The sequence below is a fragment of the Stenella coeruleoalba genome (assembly GCF_951394435.1).
Source record: "Stenella coeruleoalba genome assembly, chromosome: 3".
In the NCBI taxonomy this organism is placed as follows: domain Eukaryota; kingdom Metazoa; phylum Chordata; class Mammalia; order Artiodactyla; family Delphinidae; genus Stenella; species Stenella coeruleoalba.
Window position 1 is genome coordinate 148886391 of NC_137148.1, and position 14557 is coordinate 148900947.

Consider the following 14557-nt stretch of genomic DNA (forward strand, 5'->3'; position numbering starts at 1 on the left):
CAAAAATTAAATAAATAAATAAATATTTTAAAAAGGGATTAAATAACTAACCGAAATAGGGATTAAATACTAACAGAAATAAAAGAAGTAGGTAAGTCCACAATTACAGCAGGAAACTTTAGTATTCTTATTGAAGTTATTGATAGAACAAACAGATGAAAAAAATCAATGTGCAGATTTGAACAATATGATAAACAACCCTAACCATGTTGACTTATACAGAATCCTGCACCCAACAATTCAAGGATACTCATTCTTTTCAAGTGCACATGAAATATTTGACAAAATTGGCCATAGGCTGAGCCATAAAGTCTGTTTTAATAAACTTCAAGGGAATAAAGTCCTAAATAACATTTTCTTTGATCACAGCACAATAAGGTATTCATTAATAACAAAAGAGATATCTAGAAAAATCCCCAAATGTTTGGGCACTAAACAGTACTCTTCGGAGAAAGGGAATCTCACTGTCCATTAAGAGGTAATCCTGAAGGCTGTTGTTAACCTTAACTTTTGTTTTATGGAGGAAAATGATCTGAGAAAATAAAGTCAACACAGAGAGAAACAGAAAAAATGATAGACAAATTAATCAATTGATCCATCTCTGTGGTCCCTACCGTTGGACTATTTGAGCCAATACATTTCTGATTCAATATAAGGTGACTCCACAAACTTGTTATTTGAAATCACAAGAGTCCTGATTAATGACAACACACAGGAAAGTTTTTCCTCAACTGACCTCCGCTCACTTCCTCTATTTCTTCTGTAGCTTAAACTCCATGCTCTGAACTCTGAACTCCAGCCAGACCAAACTACTCTGAATTCCTGGGAATTGTCCAAGCCTCAGTACATGTCTCTACCCTCTTTGCCTTCCTGTCTCTTATTTGTCCTCGGACCTCAGCTAAGACTTCCTCTGGGAAATCTTTCCTGTTCCTAGGCTAGTACTGGGTAGTGGAATCTCAGTAATCTTACTGTAGTCTGTGCTTCGCTTTATTATAGTGGTCCTGTTAGTGTCTGGATTCAGAGAGACTTCCAATTTTGTGACTTACTAGCTGCTTGACATTGGGCAGTCACTTCTATGAGTTTGATTTTTTTTCTCTTGTAAAATGGGGGTAATAACAGTATCTACACTATAAGGTAATTGTGAGAATTTAATGGTATTATACATGGTAAGTGCTTAGACTATTGCTTGGCACATAGTAAGTACTCAAAAAATGTTAAATATTGTTATCATTATTTCAGAAGTTTGTTGTGAAGTGTAAGAGAAAATGCATACAAAATCTTTATCACAGTACCTGGCACACAGGAAGGACTATGTATCTGCCTGCTAGTTGAGTCTCTTAGTGGACTGTGACATCTTCAAGATCTGGAACCATGTTGGAGGTGGGTTCAAAGCCCCATGTCTGACCTCATCATCCATGCTTTTTCCACTTCACATTATTGCCTCTGGGAAGTAGGTGAAGTTTACCTTTAAAGCATTTTAAGCTTCTTTCTTCCATTTAATCATGCTCGATTTCTTTCTCTATGAAGTCTTGGAAGGGGTCATAAAGATTCATTCATTCACACAAAGTTTGATGGACTTAATTATGTCCTCTTCTAGGACTCTAGTGGCTCATGATATTTGAACATCATTTAATGTGTTTATTTGCCACCTATTCGTTCTCTTTGATGAAGCATTTGTTTCAGTCTTTTGTTCATTTTCTTCTGTTTTACTGTCGTTTTTTTTTTTTTAAAGAAGATATTGGGGATAGGAGTTTATTTATTTATTTATTTATTTATTTTTGTTATGTTGCATCTTCATTTCTGTGCGAGGGCTTTCTCTAGTTGTGGCAAGTGGGGGGCCACTCTTCATCGCGGTACGCGGGACTCTCACTGTTGCGGCCTCTCCTGTTGCGGAGCACAGGCTCCAGACGGGCAGGCTCAGTAGTTGTGGCTCAAGGGCCCAACTGCTGCGCGGCATGCGGGATCCTCCCAGATCAGGGCTCAAACACGTGTCCCCTGCATTAGCAGGCAGACTCCCAACCACTGCACCACCAGGGAAACCCCTACTGTTGAGTTTTGAGAGCTCTTTATATGTTCTGGATACAAGTATTTTGTCAGGTATATATAATTTGCAAATATTTTCTTCAGTCTGTAGTTTGTCTTTTTAAAGTGTCCTTTGCAGAACAAAAATTTTAAAACGTGATGAATACTAATTTACTAATCTTTTATACATTGATTTTGGTGATTTTGGTGTCAAGTGTATGAACTGTTTGCCTAACCCCAGGACACAAAGAATTTTCTCTTATGTTTTCTTCACAACGTTTCATATTTCCATATTTTGCACTTAGATTATGATCTATATTTGTATAAGGCATATGGTTTAAGTCAAGTTTCATTGTTCAAACACCATTTTTTAAAATGATTATCTTTTATCCATTGAAATGCATTTGCACTTTGTCAAAAAACAATTGACTATTATTTATATGGGTCTATTTCTGTTGTCTCTATTGTCTTCCTTTAATCTATATGTCAGTCCCATTACTAATACAATGCAGTATAAATAACTGTAGCTGTGTATAGTAAGTCTTAAAAATGGGCAGTGTGATTCATCCAATTTTCTTTTTCTTTAAAAAATGGTTTTGGTTATTCTAGTTCTTTTGCCTTTTCATATACACTTTATGTTTTATATTTTTCTTATTATTTTTTAAAATTTATTTTTAATTTTATTTTACTTTTTTAAAAACAACTTTATTGGAGTATAATTGCTTTACAATGATGTATTAGCTTCTGCTGTATAACAAAGTGAATCAGCATACATATACATATATCCCCATATCTCCTCCCTCTTGCGTCTCCCTCCCACCCTCCCTATCCCACCCCTCTAGGTGGTCACAAAGCACCAAGCTGATCTTCCTGTGCTATGCGGCTGCTTCCCACTAGTTATCTACTTTACATTTGGTAGTGTATATATGTCCATGCCACTCTCTCACTTCGTCCCAGCTTACCCTTCCCCCTCCCCGTGTCCTCAAGTCCATTCTCTATGTCTGTGTCTTTATTCCTGTCCTGCCCCTAAGTTCTTCAGAATCTTTTTTAGATTCCATATATATGTGTTAGCACACAGTATTTGATTTTCTCTTTCTGACTTACCTCACTCTGTATGACAGACTCTAGGTCCATTCACCTCACTACAAATAACTCAGTTTCATTCCTTTATACGACTGAGCAATATTCCAATGTATATATGTGCCACATCTTCTTTATCCATTCATCTGTTGATGGACACTTAGGTTGCTTCCATGTCCTAGCTATTGTAAATAGAGCAGTAATGAACATGGTGGTACATGACTCTTTTTGAATCATGGTTTTCTCAGGGTATATGCCCAGTAGTGGGATTGCTGGGTCATATGGTAGTTCTATTTTTAGTTTTTTAAGGAACCTCTACACTGTTCTCCAGTATAGAGGCTGTATCAATTTACATTCCCACCAACAGTGCCAGAGTGTTCCCTTTTCTCCACACCCTCTCCAGCATTCATTGTTTGTAGATTTTTTGATGATGGCCATTCTGACTGGTGTGAGGTGATACCTCATTGTAGTTTTGATTTGCATTTCTCTAATGATTAGTGATGTTGAGCATCTTTTCATGTGCTTGTTGGCAATCTGTATATCTTCTTTGGAGAAATGTCTATTTAGGTCTTCTGCCCATTTTTAGATTGGGTTGTTTGTTTTTATTTATCATATATATTTTAGAATGATCTAGAATTACTTACAAAAATTGCTACTGAAGATAATAGAAAATTAATCCATAAATAAATTTTTAGAGTTGACATCTTTATTATGTTGACTGCTCCAATTCATGAATGTGGTATGTCTTCAGTTATTTACGTATTTGAGGTCTTTCATAAGTATTTCATAGTTTTTCCCATTCAGATTTGGTACATATTTTGCTAGATTTATACCTAAGTGTTTCATTTGGGGACAATATTTTAAATGATGTCTTAAAAACCTTTTGGTTTCTAATTGTTCACTGCTAAAATATAGAAATATTAAGTTGCATACATCCATGTGTCTGCAACTTTGCTACACTAGAGATTTAAATTTACATTTAGTCCCAGGAATTAAAAAATAGATTTCTTGGAATTTTCTATGTAAATAATCATATTGTCTGCAAGTAAGGATAATTTTATTTCTTCCTGTCCAATCTGTTTACCTCTTATTTATTTTTCTTGCATTATTGCAATGTCTAGTACTTCCAGGTATGCTGTTGACTAGGAGTAGTGAGAATGGACATTCTTGCCTGCCTGTTCTAGATCTTGGGAGAAAGACATTCAGTCTTTCACCATTAATTATGACATTAGCTCTTCTTTTCTTTCTTTCCTTCCTTTGTTCCTTCCTCTCTCTTTCTTTCTTTCTTTCATTCCTTTCTCCCTTTCTTTCTTTCTTTCTTTCTTTCTTTCTTTCTCTTCTTTCCTCCCTCCCTCTCTCCCTCCCTTCCTTCTTTCCTTCTTTCTTCCTTTCTTTCTTTCCTTCTTTCTTTCTCTCTCCCTTCCTCCCTCCCTCTTCTTCCTTCCTTCCTTCTTTCCTTCCTTCCTTCCTTCTTCCCTTCCTCCCTCCCTCCTTCTCTTTCTTCTTCTTCCTTTCTTCCTCCTTTCTTCCCTCCCTTCTCCCTACCACATTCCCTCCCTTCTTTCTTCCTGCCTGCCTTCCTGCCTTTATCTCTTTCTTTCTTATGCCCTTTATCAGGTTGGGGCACTTCCCTTCTATTCACAATTTTCTGAGAGTTTTTATTATGAATGAATGTTAAATTTTATTAAAATCATTTTCTTATTGAATTGCATCCCCATGGTAAAGCCCACTTGCTCATGGTGTTTCATTTTTTTTTGTCTAATGATGGATTTGATTTTCTAATATTTTGTTGAAGATTTTTGCACCTATGTTCATGAGGTATATTGAATTGTAGTTTTCTTGTCTTGTACTGTCTTTGTCTGTTTTTGTATTAAGGTAATGCAGGGTTTGCAAAATGAATTAGGAATTGTTTCCCTCCTCTTTTATATTCTGGAAGAGATTGTGTAAAATTGGTGTTATTTCTTTAAAAATATTTGGTTGCATTCACTGTGAAATCATTTTGGGCTGGAGATTTGTTTTTTCTGGAAGATTTTTAACTACAAATTCAATTTCCTTAATAGTTAGGACTATTCAGGTTATACTTTCATCTTGGGTGAGTTTTGGTAATTTATGGTGTTTGAGGAATTGGTCCATTTAAATTAGTTCATCAAACTTATGTACATAGAGTTGTTTGTATTATTCCTTTATTATCCTTTTAATGTCTGTATGCTTTGTAGTGTTATTCCCTCTTGCATTCATGATATTGGTAATTTGTATTTTCTCTCTTTTTTCTTTGTCAGTTTTTCAAGAAGTTTATCTGATTTATTAGTTTGTCAAAGAACCAGCTTTTGGTTTCATTGATTTGCTGTATTGTTTTTTCTGCTTTCAATTTTATTGATTTTTGCTCTTTATTATTTCTTTCCTTCTGCTTGCTTTGGGTTTATTTTGCTCTTCTTTTTTACTGGGTGATGGCTTAGATTATTGATCTGAGATCTTTATTATCTTATGTTATACACACTTAATGCTGTAAAGTCTCCTCTAAGCACCATTTTAGCTGCACTCCCCAAATTTTTATATCTCATATTTTCATTTCTGTTCAGTGCAAAACATTTTTAAATTTCCCTTGAGACTTTCTCTTTGACACATGGATTATTTCAAAGTTTGCTGTTTAATTTCCAAGTGTTTGGAGACTTGCCCATTATCATTCTGTCATTGATTTCAGGTCTAATTCTATTATGGTCAGAGGACATTCTTTATATAATTTTAAATTTGAAAAACTGTGTTCAGACTTGTTTTATAACTCAGGATATAGTATATCTTGGTAACTCAGGATATAGTCTATCCTAGTAAGTGTTCCAAGTTCAATTAAAAATAATACATATTCTTCTGTAGTTGGGTGAAGTTTTCTATACATGTCAATTAGATCCAGTTGGTTGATGATGTTGTTCAGTTCTTCTATAACAGTGGTTTTCAACTGGTAGTGGTTTTGCCCTTCTTTCTCAGGGGACATCTGTCAATGTCTGGAGATATTTTTGATTGTCACAACTTGGGGGAAGGTGCTGCTGACACGTAGTAGTAGAGACCAGGAATGCTGCTAAACATCTTACAGTCCACAGAACAGCCCATGTCCCCCACAAGAAATAATTATTCAGTCCAAAATGTTAATAGTTCTGAAGTTGAGAAACTCTGTTCTATAGCCTTGCTGATTTTTAATTTGTTTTTTCAATTAAGGAGATAGGAGTGTTTGAGTCTTCAACTACAATTGTGAACTTGTCCATTTCTCCTTTCAGTTCTGTCAGTTTTTGCTTCATGTATTTTGAAGCTTTGTTATTAAGTTCATGCACATTTAGGATTGTTATGTCTTCTTAGTCAATTGACCCTTTCAGCCCATGTAACGTCCCTCTTTATCTCTGGTAATTTTCTTTGCTCTGAAGTCTACTTTGTCTGATAATAACATAGTTACTCCAGCTTTCTTTTGCTTAGCGTTATCATGATGCGTCTTCTTCCATCTCATTACCTTTTTTGTTGTTGTTGTCAAATAATCCTTTAGTGAAATATTTTCCTTTGTAGTTTTTAACTGGCTGTGCATTCTACTGTACCATTGTTGATGTCATCTATGATGCCATGAGGATGAAGGCCATCAAATCACAGCTCATTGACTAGTCAGTCCCCAGCACCTCTTTAATGTTTCTAGAGAGTTCTCTAGCTAAAGACCAGTGCTGCATCTGTCAAGCAATGTTGACAATCTCATCAAAAGTGATATTTCCACTGTGCTTACTGTTTGTCTGCTTCTTTCTGTCTCTGGGTGGTTCCTTGAGGACTTTGGTGGTCAGAGCAGAGGCAGAATGTACTACTTCAATCTGAGCCTCTTTGTTCTGAATGGTTTCTCTATAATCCTTAGACCCTTCCAGTAACCAGTTGTCTTGGTGATGTCATCACCAACATTTTTTGGAGACAGATCCAGCAGGATGATTTTGGGGGCCAGGGAAGATGTGGCACTGACTTCCTCACAGGTGTACCTGAGGTTCATGACTTTGATCTCATTGAGGTCACACTTGGGTTGCATGACAGAGGCAGCTAGTGTCAGATGAACCCAGAGGTGGGAGGACAGAAGAGAGTTACACCTTGTCTTCCTTTGAGCTGAAAGTCTGAGCCAGTACTTTTATCCTGCCTATATCATTTTATTTGAAGTGAGTTTCTTGTTGACAATATATATTTGGTTCATGCTTTTCCTTCATTTTGACAAACTCTTCTTTTTATTTGGTTTGTTTAGACCACTTACACTTAATGTAATTATTGATATGTTTGAATTTAAGTCTACTATTTCATTATTTGTTTTCTGCTTGTTCTTTCTTTTTTTTTTTGTTGTTTCTCTGTTTTCCATTTTCTGCCTTCTTTTGGACTATTTGAACTTTTTTTAGTATTCCATTTAAATTTATATATCACATTTTGGAATTTATCTCAGTATATTTTTGGTTATACTAGCGATTACAATAGCATAATTAAGTTTTCACAGTTTAGTTGGAATCAGTACTTTACCACTTCAAGTGGAATATATATTACCACCAGATTGGTCCCTTTATCCTTCACTTATTATGTTGCAGTTGTCTAATATATTACATCTACGTCTACATACTTGGAGAACCTCATCAGAAAATATCATAATTTTTGTTTTCAGTTGTCAAACATCTTCTTCAGAGCTCTACAGGAGAATAATAGTCTATTATATTTAGCACCCCTCAATATAATTCTTCAACAAGGGGCTTCTCCACATCACTCTGGCCCCCTGTTTCTTTCTGCACCCTCTCTCCTGTCCTCACGTATAAGGAAGCCTGGATTTTCCATTTCCATGAGACAGGCCCTTATCCTGGACCTTACTAAACTCTCAGGGCCTGTGGCTTAGAGTTATTAAAGGTACAGTTTCTGCTTGTGAATCAATCACAAGCGGTGTTGAAGGGACTTCCCTTTTCCTTTGGAGGCAGCAATAATAGAATCAAATACAAGTGTTCACAATTGTTTCCATGTAGCTGTCTACATTTTGTTTTCCTTAGTCAATGCCTACACCTGAAAATCCTCCAGGTCTTTGGAAAAGCAGGGAGTGGGGGACTAACATTTATTGGAATACCTCCTTCTCATATATATGCATACCTCTATTAACAGAAGTACCCTACGCAGCTCTGATGTAGTAGAGCCTCTATTGTCTCAGAAACATCTCTCTCTTTTTACACACACACACACACACACACACACACACACACACACACACACACATTTCATTCCTAAACAGTACAGGTAATGTATATGTTTCCTCCTGGCCTTTTAGCTAGGAGACTATATGCTCAGTATGTGAACACCAGCTAAGGTGACCAAATAATTTATCGTGCAAGCCAGGATACTTTTGAAAGTGAAAGGGGTTGCTATTACTAATGCCAAGACCTCATGAAGTGCCTCATAAACAGCACTGCAGCTGGGAATGAATGGCCGAATGTGATTTGGACACAGCTGGGAGAAACCAGTGGAAACAGCCTTGACCTCGGAGGATTTGAAGAGCATGTAAGAGCAACCCCCAGGGATGAAACAATTCAGCCATTCAGATCCCTGTCCCTGAACTAAAAGGGGTTCCCTTGAGTGCAATCTCTTCTCATATTCACAACCAGTCTACAAGGGAGGTGTTATTATCAGAGATAAAGAAAGGGAGTCTTGGAGAGTGAATGCAAAATGTCTAAGATCCCCACAGCCAGAGTTTCGTAGAGCTGACACTAGGACTTTGCCCTCTCTGATTCCACACACCAACCTGGAAGCCCCGTAATGTCATGGACTGCATACAGACTTTGACAGCAATGGATTGGGGCTCAAATCCCAGTTCCTGGTGCTATACCAGCTCTGTGACCTTAGCTGACCTGCATGATGACAGTAGCATTGTGAGAATAGGAGCTTATGTTTATGCATTGCTTGCCAAGCACCCTGCTCTGAGCTAAATGCTTTCCCCAAGTTATCACATTCACACTTCACACTAACCCCATCATGTAGGTACTCTTAGAAATCACAATTTGCAAATGAGGGATATAGTCTGAAAGAGCCTGGAAAAGTCCCCACTGCGTGGGAGATAATGAATATTAGTTCTCCTTCTCTCCTTACACAGGTCAGAGCACGATGCAGGTCCTGAACAATTCTGTTTCATGATATTGTTCTGGAGGATCTTAGGAGTGGTCCGTTCTCCTAATGAATGTGCCTCCTTCTCCAGTTTTTCTAAAGGCTCAAGGATTGCTTATAATACGGTGCGTATTAATTTTTTATTTTTTATGGCCAGAATCCCTCCCACTTTTTTGAAACCATTTTGTTCCATCCTGTGGTTGTGGCCATGCATGAGAAACAGCAGGTGGTGCCAGATGACAGATGGTGTGGGAGCCCGTTTCCCGGTGGGAGGGGGCGCGAGCGAGCGAGCGAGCAAGCAGGCAGACAGCTGCGAGGAGCCCGCTCGCTTGCGCCTCGCTCTCGGAAGCTCTCACTCCAGACGCACGCAAGGCGCTGTCCTTTCAGCACCACAAGCTCCGGCTGAGGAGGGAGGACTCCTGGCCGTCCTCCTCCTCTTCAAATTGGCTTGAATCTGCTCTGACCCCTCAAGAGTGCAGCGCAGTAAGTAGGCATTTGTTTTTGCTATAAACCACTCCCCAATGTCCTCCAACCCTTTCCCTTTCACTTCCACAACAATCCTATTTTGTCTAATAACATTCCATCAGCAGGATTGACAAGAAAAATTCAGTTGTGCTGGGCTTCTGGGGCTGGGGTGGGATCACCGTTTCACTTCCAAGGGAGCTGGAAAGAAATAAATGTGATTTGTTTATTTAGTTGGCAATCTTGCAATATGGGGATTGCTAACTTTCCATGGAACCAAAAAAAAAAAAAAATGGCCCTTTGCTATTGAGGAAATGGAGGCATTCCATGGCTGAATAACAGGATCAGGTTCAAGCCAAACCTTTTTTGTTTTAGGAAATTGTATCTCCTGTACAACCTACATATTGAGTCAAAGGGTACACTACACATAGGGGCATTGAATGTATTTATTGTATTCTAGGGAGATTAATGGAAAAAAAACAACAACATAATAAAATAGCAACCAAGATGGTAAGGTGCAATTTATCATACTGCAGGGCGACCCAGAATAATAGGATTTATTTTTGCACTAAGAATAAGCTTTCCACTGAGATTATATGATTATGTTAGCTCTAGTGTCTTGGATATTTTTTTAAGATTGTATGTTTTGTACGTGAGCCTAGGATTTTCCTTGAGTTTCTCAAATTTGAAGGCTCTTAAGTGCCATGGGTAGGTGGCATATCTGGATGATTAAAGAAGTTTTACTGGATGATGGGAATCATGTCAGGAAATCTAGCAGAAGATCGATGACTGATCTGTACACTGAAGCTGCTGGAGTGGAACTGTTGAGGACAGCGCTATTTTCTCTGTCGTCAGCCCTCTGTTTTCCTGCCTCACTTCCCACTGTAACTAGAATCCCACTGCTTGCCTTAGGTCTGGGAAGAAAGGCGTAAGGATGGTGAAGCTGAACAGTAACCCCAGTGAGAAGGGAACCAAGCCGCCTTCGGTTGAGGATGGCTTCCAGACCGTCCCTCTCATCACTCCCTTGGAGGTTAATCACTTACAGCTACCTGCTCCGGAAAAGGTAAAGCAGGTGCTCTTTTCCTCATCAGCCCCCCCCTCATGCTCCCCCCTTCCCAGGAAATAAAGCAGCAAAAAATTCCACCTCCCCCAAACCCTTTCATTCCCTCATCAGCCAAATACATTCCCTATCTTGTAAAATGTAGTTATTCCTTCCAGAGACATGACATCTCTTATGTTATTTCAGATTTATGGTAAGTGTTTATTCATTCTTTTTTGTTCACATATACATACATGGGCAAGAAAATAATCTTTCCTCTTAAAAGTTCCATCATAGTAGATGAATACTAATAAGCTTCTAGATGATGAAAGAGAAAATTGTCTTGATTATTTTGGGAAGGTGTTTCAAAAATTGACTGCCACAGATTTGAGGACAGAGAATTGGATGCAGTCCAGCAGGCATTTAGTTTGCGCCTCCTAAGGCCCCATTGCTATGCTGCAAGTTGGTTATAAAAAGACACATTACGAAATCCCTATTCAGGATAACGCTTAAATTAATATAAAGCATCATGGTAAATGCAGTGCCTGAGCATTACAAAGATTGTGAGAGCACAGGAGTGGAAAAAACTAAACCCTGTTGTGGCAGAGAGGGGACTGGGAGGACAGATTAGGTAAGCTTCAGAGGAGAACATTTGAATTTGGCTTTTAAAGGTGAGTAAAAACCTCCCGGGTAGACCATTGGAGGAAAAGGCATTTAAGGCAAAGGGCACACATATGCAAAGGATGGAGAGCTTTGGGGAAATAGCATGACTGAAGTGGAGTGTCTTTGGCGGGGGCGTGGCTGGAAATGAGTGGCTGGCTGATGGCACGTCTCCTGACATGGGAGTAGTCCATGAGGAATGAAGGTGAGCAATTATACAAAAGTGGTGGAGTTATCCCACGGACACAGGTGGGAGAAAGGATATTGTTTAAGATCCCTCTGAGAGAACCTGGGGTTTTACAATGTGAGCTTTCACCTCCCATAAGAGAGAGCTTTGGAGGCAAATGATGAGGTTCCCTTGCTGAAGAGTGAACAATGGACCATTCCATTTGTTTGATTTTTCTCATCGGCATCTCCAGGAGGGCATTGTGTGTCTTAACCAATTGGCTCTATCCAATGAACAGAAGAGGAGCCGAAGCTAGATAGACGTCCTGGCTGATTGGCTAAGGGTTGAGTCATCTGTTTTGAAAGTGCAGAGGTTGTCAGTATGAAAATGTGCATAAGGGTGGCAGAAATAAAGAATCCTTGAGCCATTCTGAGAAACTGGTAAGACCTTTTGAAAATAAAATTTGAACAGGCAGTTAGCACTAAAGACATGTGAAGGAACAGTATTAATTGGGTATTGGCTACCTGTACAGCAGAGGTTCTCAGTTTTTGACTTGCATATTAGAGTCACCCGGGGAGCCTTTGAAAATCCTGTTATCTGTATCAGAGCAATTGTATCAGAATCTCTGGGGGTGAGACCCAGGTGTCAATATTAATTAACTCTTCCCAGGTGACTCCTGTGTGTAGCCAAAGTTGAGCGCCACTGTGTTAGATGCACATTACCCAGGGGTTATACATCCACGTTTGTGGGCAAAAGGTGAAGGACCAGAGAAATTTGGTTAGTTATCCAAATTCACAGAAGGAGTAAGTGGCAGTGATGGAATTTGATCCCAGATGTAATGGAGATTGAGGAGAAGCAGAGGGAATATTCTCTCAAGGTTTCGTGAAGTTTCAGGAAGAATCTTTACCCTTTACAGCCTCGAAGATCTGTATGTCCCTGACAGGTATGCAAGGAAAAGGGATTGGGGTGAGGTCACTTCTCCTCTTAGCTCTACACACATCTGCGGGTCATCCAGAGATATCATGACCTCTGTCTCCCCTTTCTCCCCACCCCATTTCCCACCTCCAAGGGCTTCTTTCTTTCCTTGAGAGAGGAGACACACCTGATAACCACTGAGCATCTGGTCCAGATGTCCCAAAGCCCGAAGATAATACATTGTGGACTTGCATGCATGGAAAGCAAACCAAAGTATCCTGTAAGATGCAAATCCCTAAAGGGACACATTGCCACAGGGGCACATCACAGACTCACTCTGATGTTCATGATAAAGTCTTTGTACCAGGCGGACCTCAGTGTTCTCCTCTATGACATGGGGAGGATCACACCTACTTCACAGTGGTTGGGGCAAAGTTAGATGTGGTCTTATAAATAAAGTGCCTGGCACAAAACTAACCATAAGAGAATAAAAATTATCATTTTCATGTGCTTCTTAAATGCTAGATGCTGTTGTAAATCACAAGTACATACACACACACACACACACACACACACACACACACACAATGTTCTTTCATCCTTTCAATAGTTAATAAGACCTAATAAGGGAGTTGCTACTTTGATCCAGTTTTTAAAGACGATAAAACTCAGGCATGGAGTGGTAAAGTCACTTCCCAAAGCGCAGAGTTGGTAAGCCTCCTGGCAAAATCTGGAGAACCCAGAGCCCAGGCAGCGCTGTTCTAGAACCTTCCACCTCAGCAGGAATAGGGAGCCAGCTGGTCTGGGAGTCCCCAAACTTGGACTCTAGCAAGAGCTCCGTCACCAACCTCAGCTCAACTCCTGTGAGTTTTCTGTGCTAGGATTTAGATTTTATAATATTTACAAGAGTAAACCAGGCTTTTTCCCCTGACATTAGAACAGATGTGTTAACAGTAAATTCCACTCAAGAAGCCAAATGCTGAGAGCAGTGTTGTGTTTACCAGCACAGACTTGGAAGCCCCTCTCTTGGGGGGTTCAGTGCTCTACCTTTTATGAGCCTACCCTGGCTGAGGACTTGAGTGAGGTTCTCTAACTGCCTCAGCCTCAGCCTCCTTATGGGTAGAGGGGGGACTCAACCTCAAGGGGCTGTAGAGAAGGCAAGGTGAGTTCTGACACACTTATCAGCTCTCTCACTATGTCCAGCCAGATGGTGAGGGTTTGAAGCTAAAGAGGTTATCAGAAAGAAGTATATTTAGCCCCAATGTTACATCATGGGTTTTCCTCTTGAAAATGTAAAATACGGAGTGTGCTTGGTGTGTAATACTGACAATTATCTTGTTCACTACATACTCTTTAGTATGGAATGCGAGTTTCTGGGGAAAAGCTTTCGGAGGCTAAGCAGTGAGGAAGAGCATGTCTGAAACCCTTGCTCTGGGCCAGGAATGGGCCATGCAGGGCATTCGTAGCTGTCGTTTCAGTTAATCTTCCCAACAGCCCTGTGAGGTGGGTGTTAGTGCACCCATTTCACTGCTGGGGAAACTGAGGCTCAGATCAATGGAGTGACTTGTCCAAGCTTCACAGAGAGAGTGGAAGAGCTGGGGTTGGAACCCCGGTGCACCTGACACCACAGCTTTCCCCTCTGCACCGTGCTACCTTCGATAACAAGAAGCCTCCCATCCCCAGGCAGTGCTTCCTCAAACTCCGCATTCCCTCATCTATGGCCATGGCTTCTTCTTGAGCTCTCCTGGATGTGCAGGTGGGGCCTGGGGCGATCCTGCAGAAAGAATGTCACGGCCTCCAGGGCTCCTTCCCTACCCAGTGCTAGCGGGACTGTGCATGCCTTAGGAGACGAGATTGGCTGGCCTCGTGGTTGTTTCCCCACCTCTTCTATTCACGCTAATCAATCCTCCACAGCGCACCTGCAGTAGTGCCTCTGGAGCTGTGACCAGTCCTTCTCCCAGGGAAAGCCTGTCCAGTCACCCGCACAGGGTACAGTCCTCAAATCCTGACCTTGGCACTCCAGGTCCTCCATTATCTGCCCCACTGGCTTCCATTCCTATCACTCCTCACTTTGTACCTTG

General features: G+C 40.1%; 1 protein-coding gene and 1 pseudogene across 2 annotated transcripts in view; one reads left to right on the forward strand and one right to left on the reverse strand.

Moving 5' to 3' along the window:
- Positions 1-6654: 6654 nt before the first annotated feature.
- On the reverse strand, positions 6655-7935 carry LOC307185113 (large ribosomal subunit protein uL11-like; annotated as a pseudogene). Its single transcript has one exon. The product of its transcript is annotated as a large ribosomal subunit protein uL11-like (transcript).
- Positions 7936-10630: 2695 nt separating this feature from the next.
- NSG2 (neuronal vesicle trafficking associated 2) overlaps positions 10631-14557 on the forward strand; it is a gene marked incomplete at its 5' end in the record, with an annotated part of 56192 nt that continues 52265 nt past the window's right edge. The window contains one exon of the mRNA XM_079917216.1: positions 10631-10759. Coding sequence (XP_079773342.1) covers positions 10631-10759 — 129 coding nt within the window. The remainder of the gene's footprint in view (positions 10760-14557) is intronic.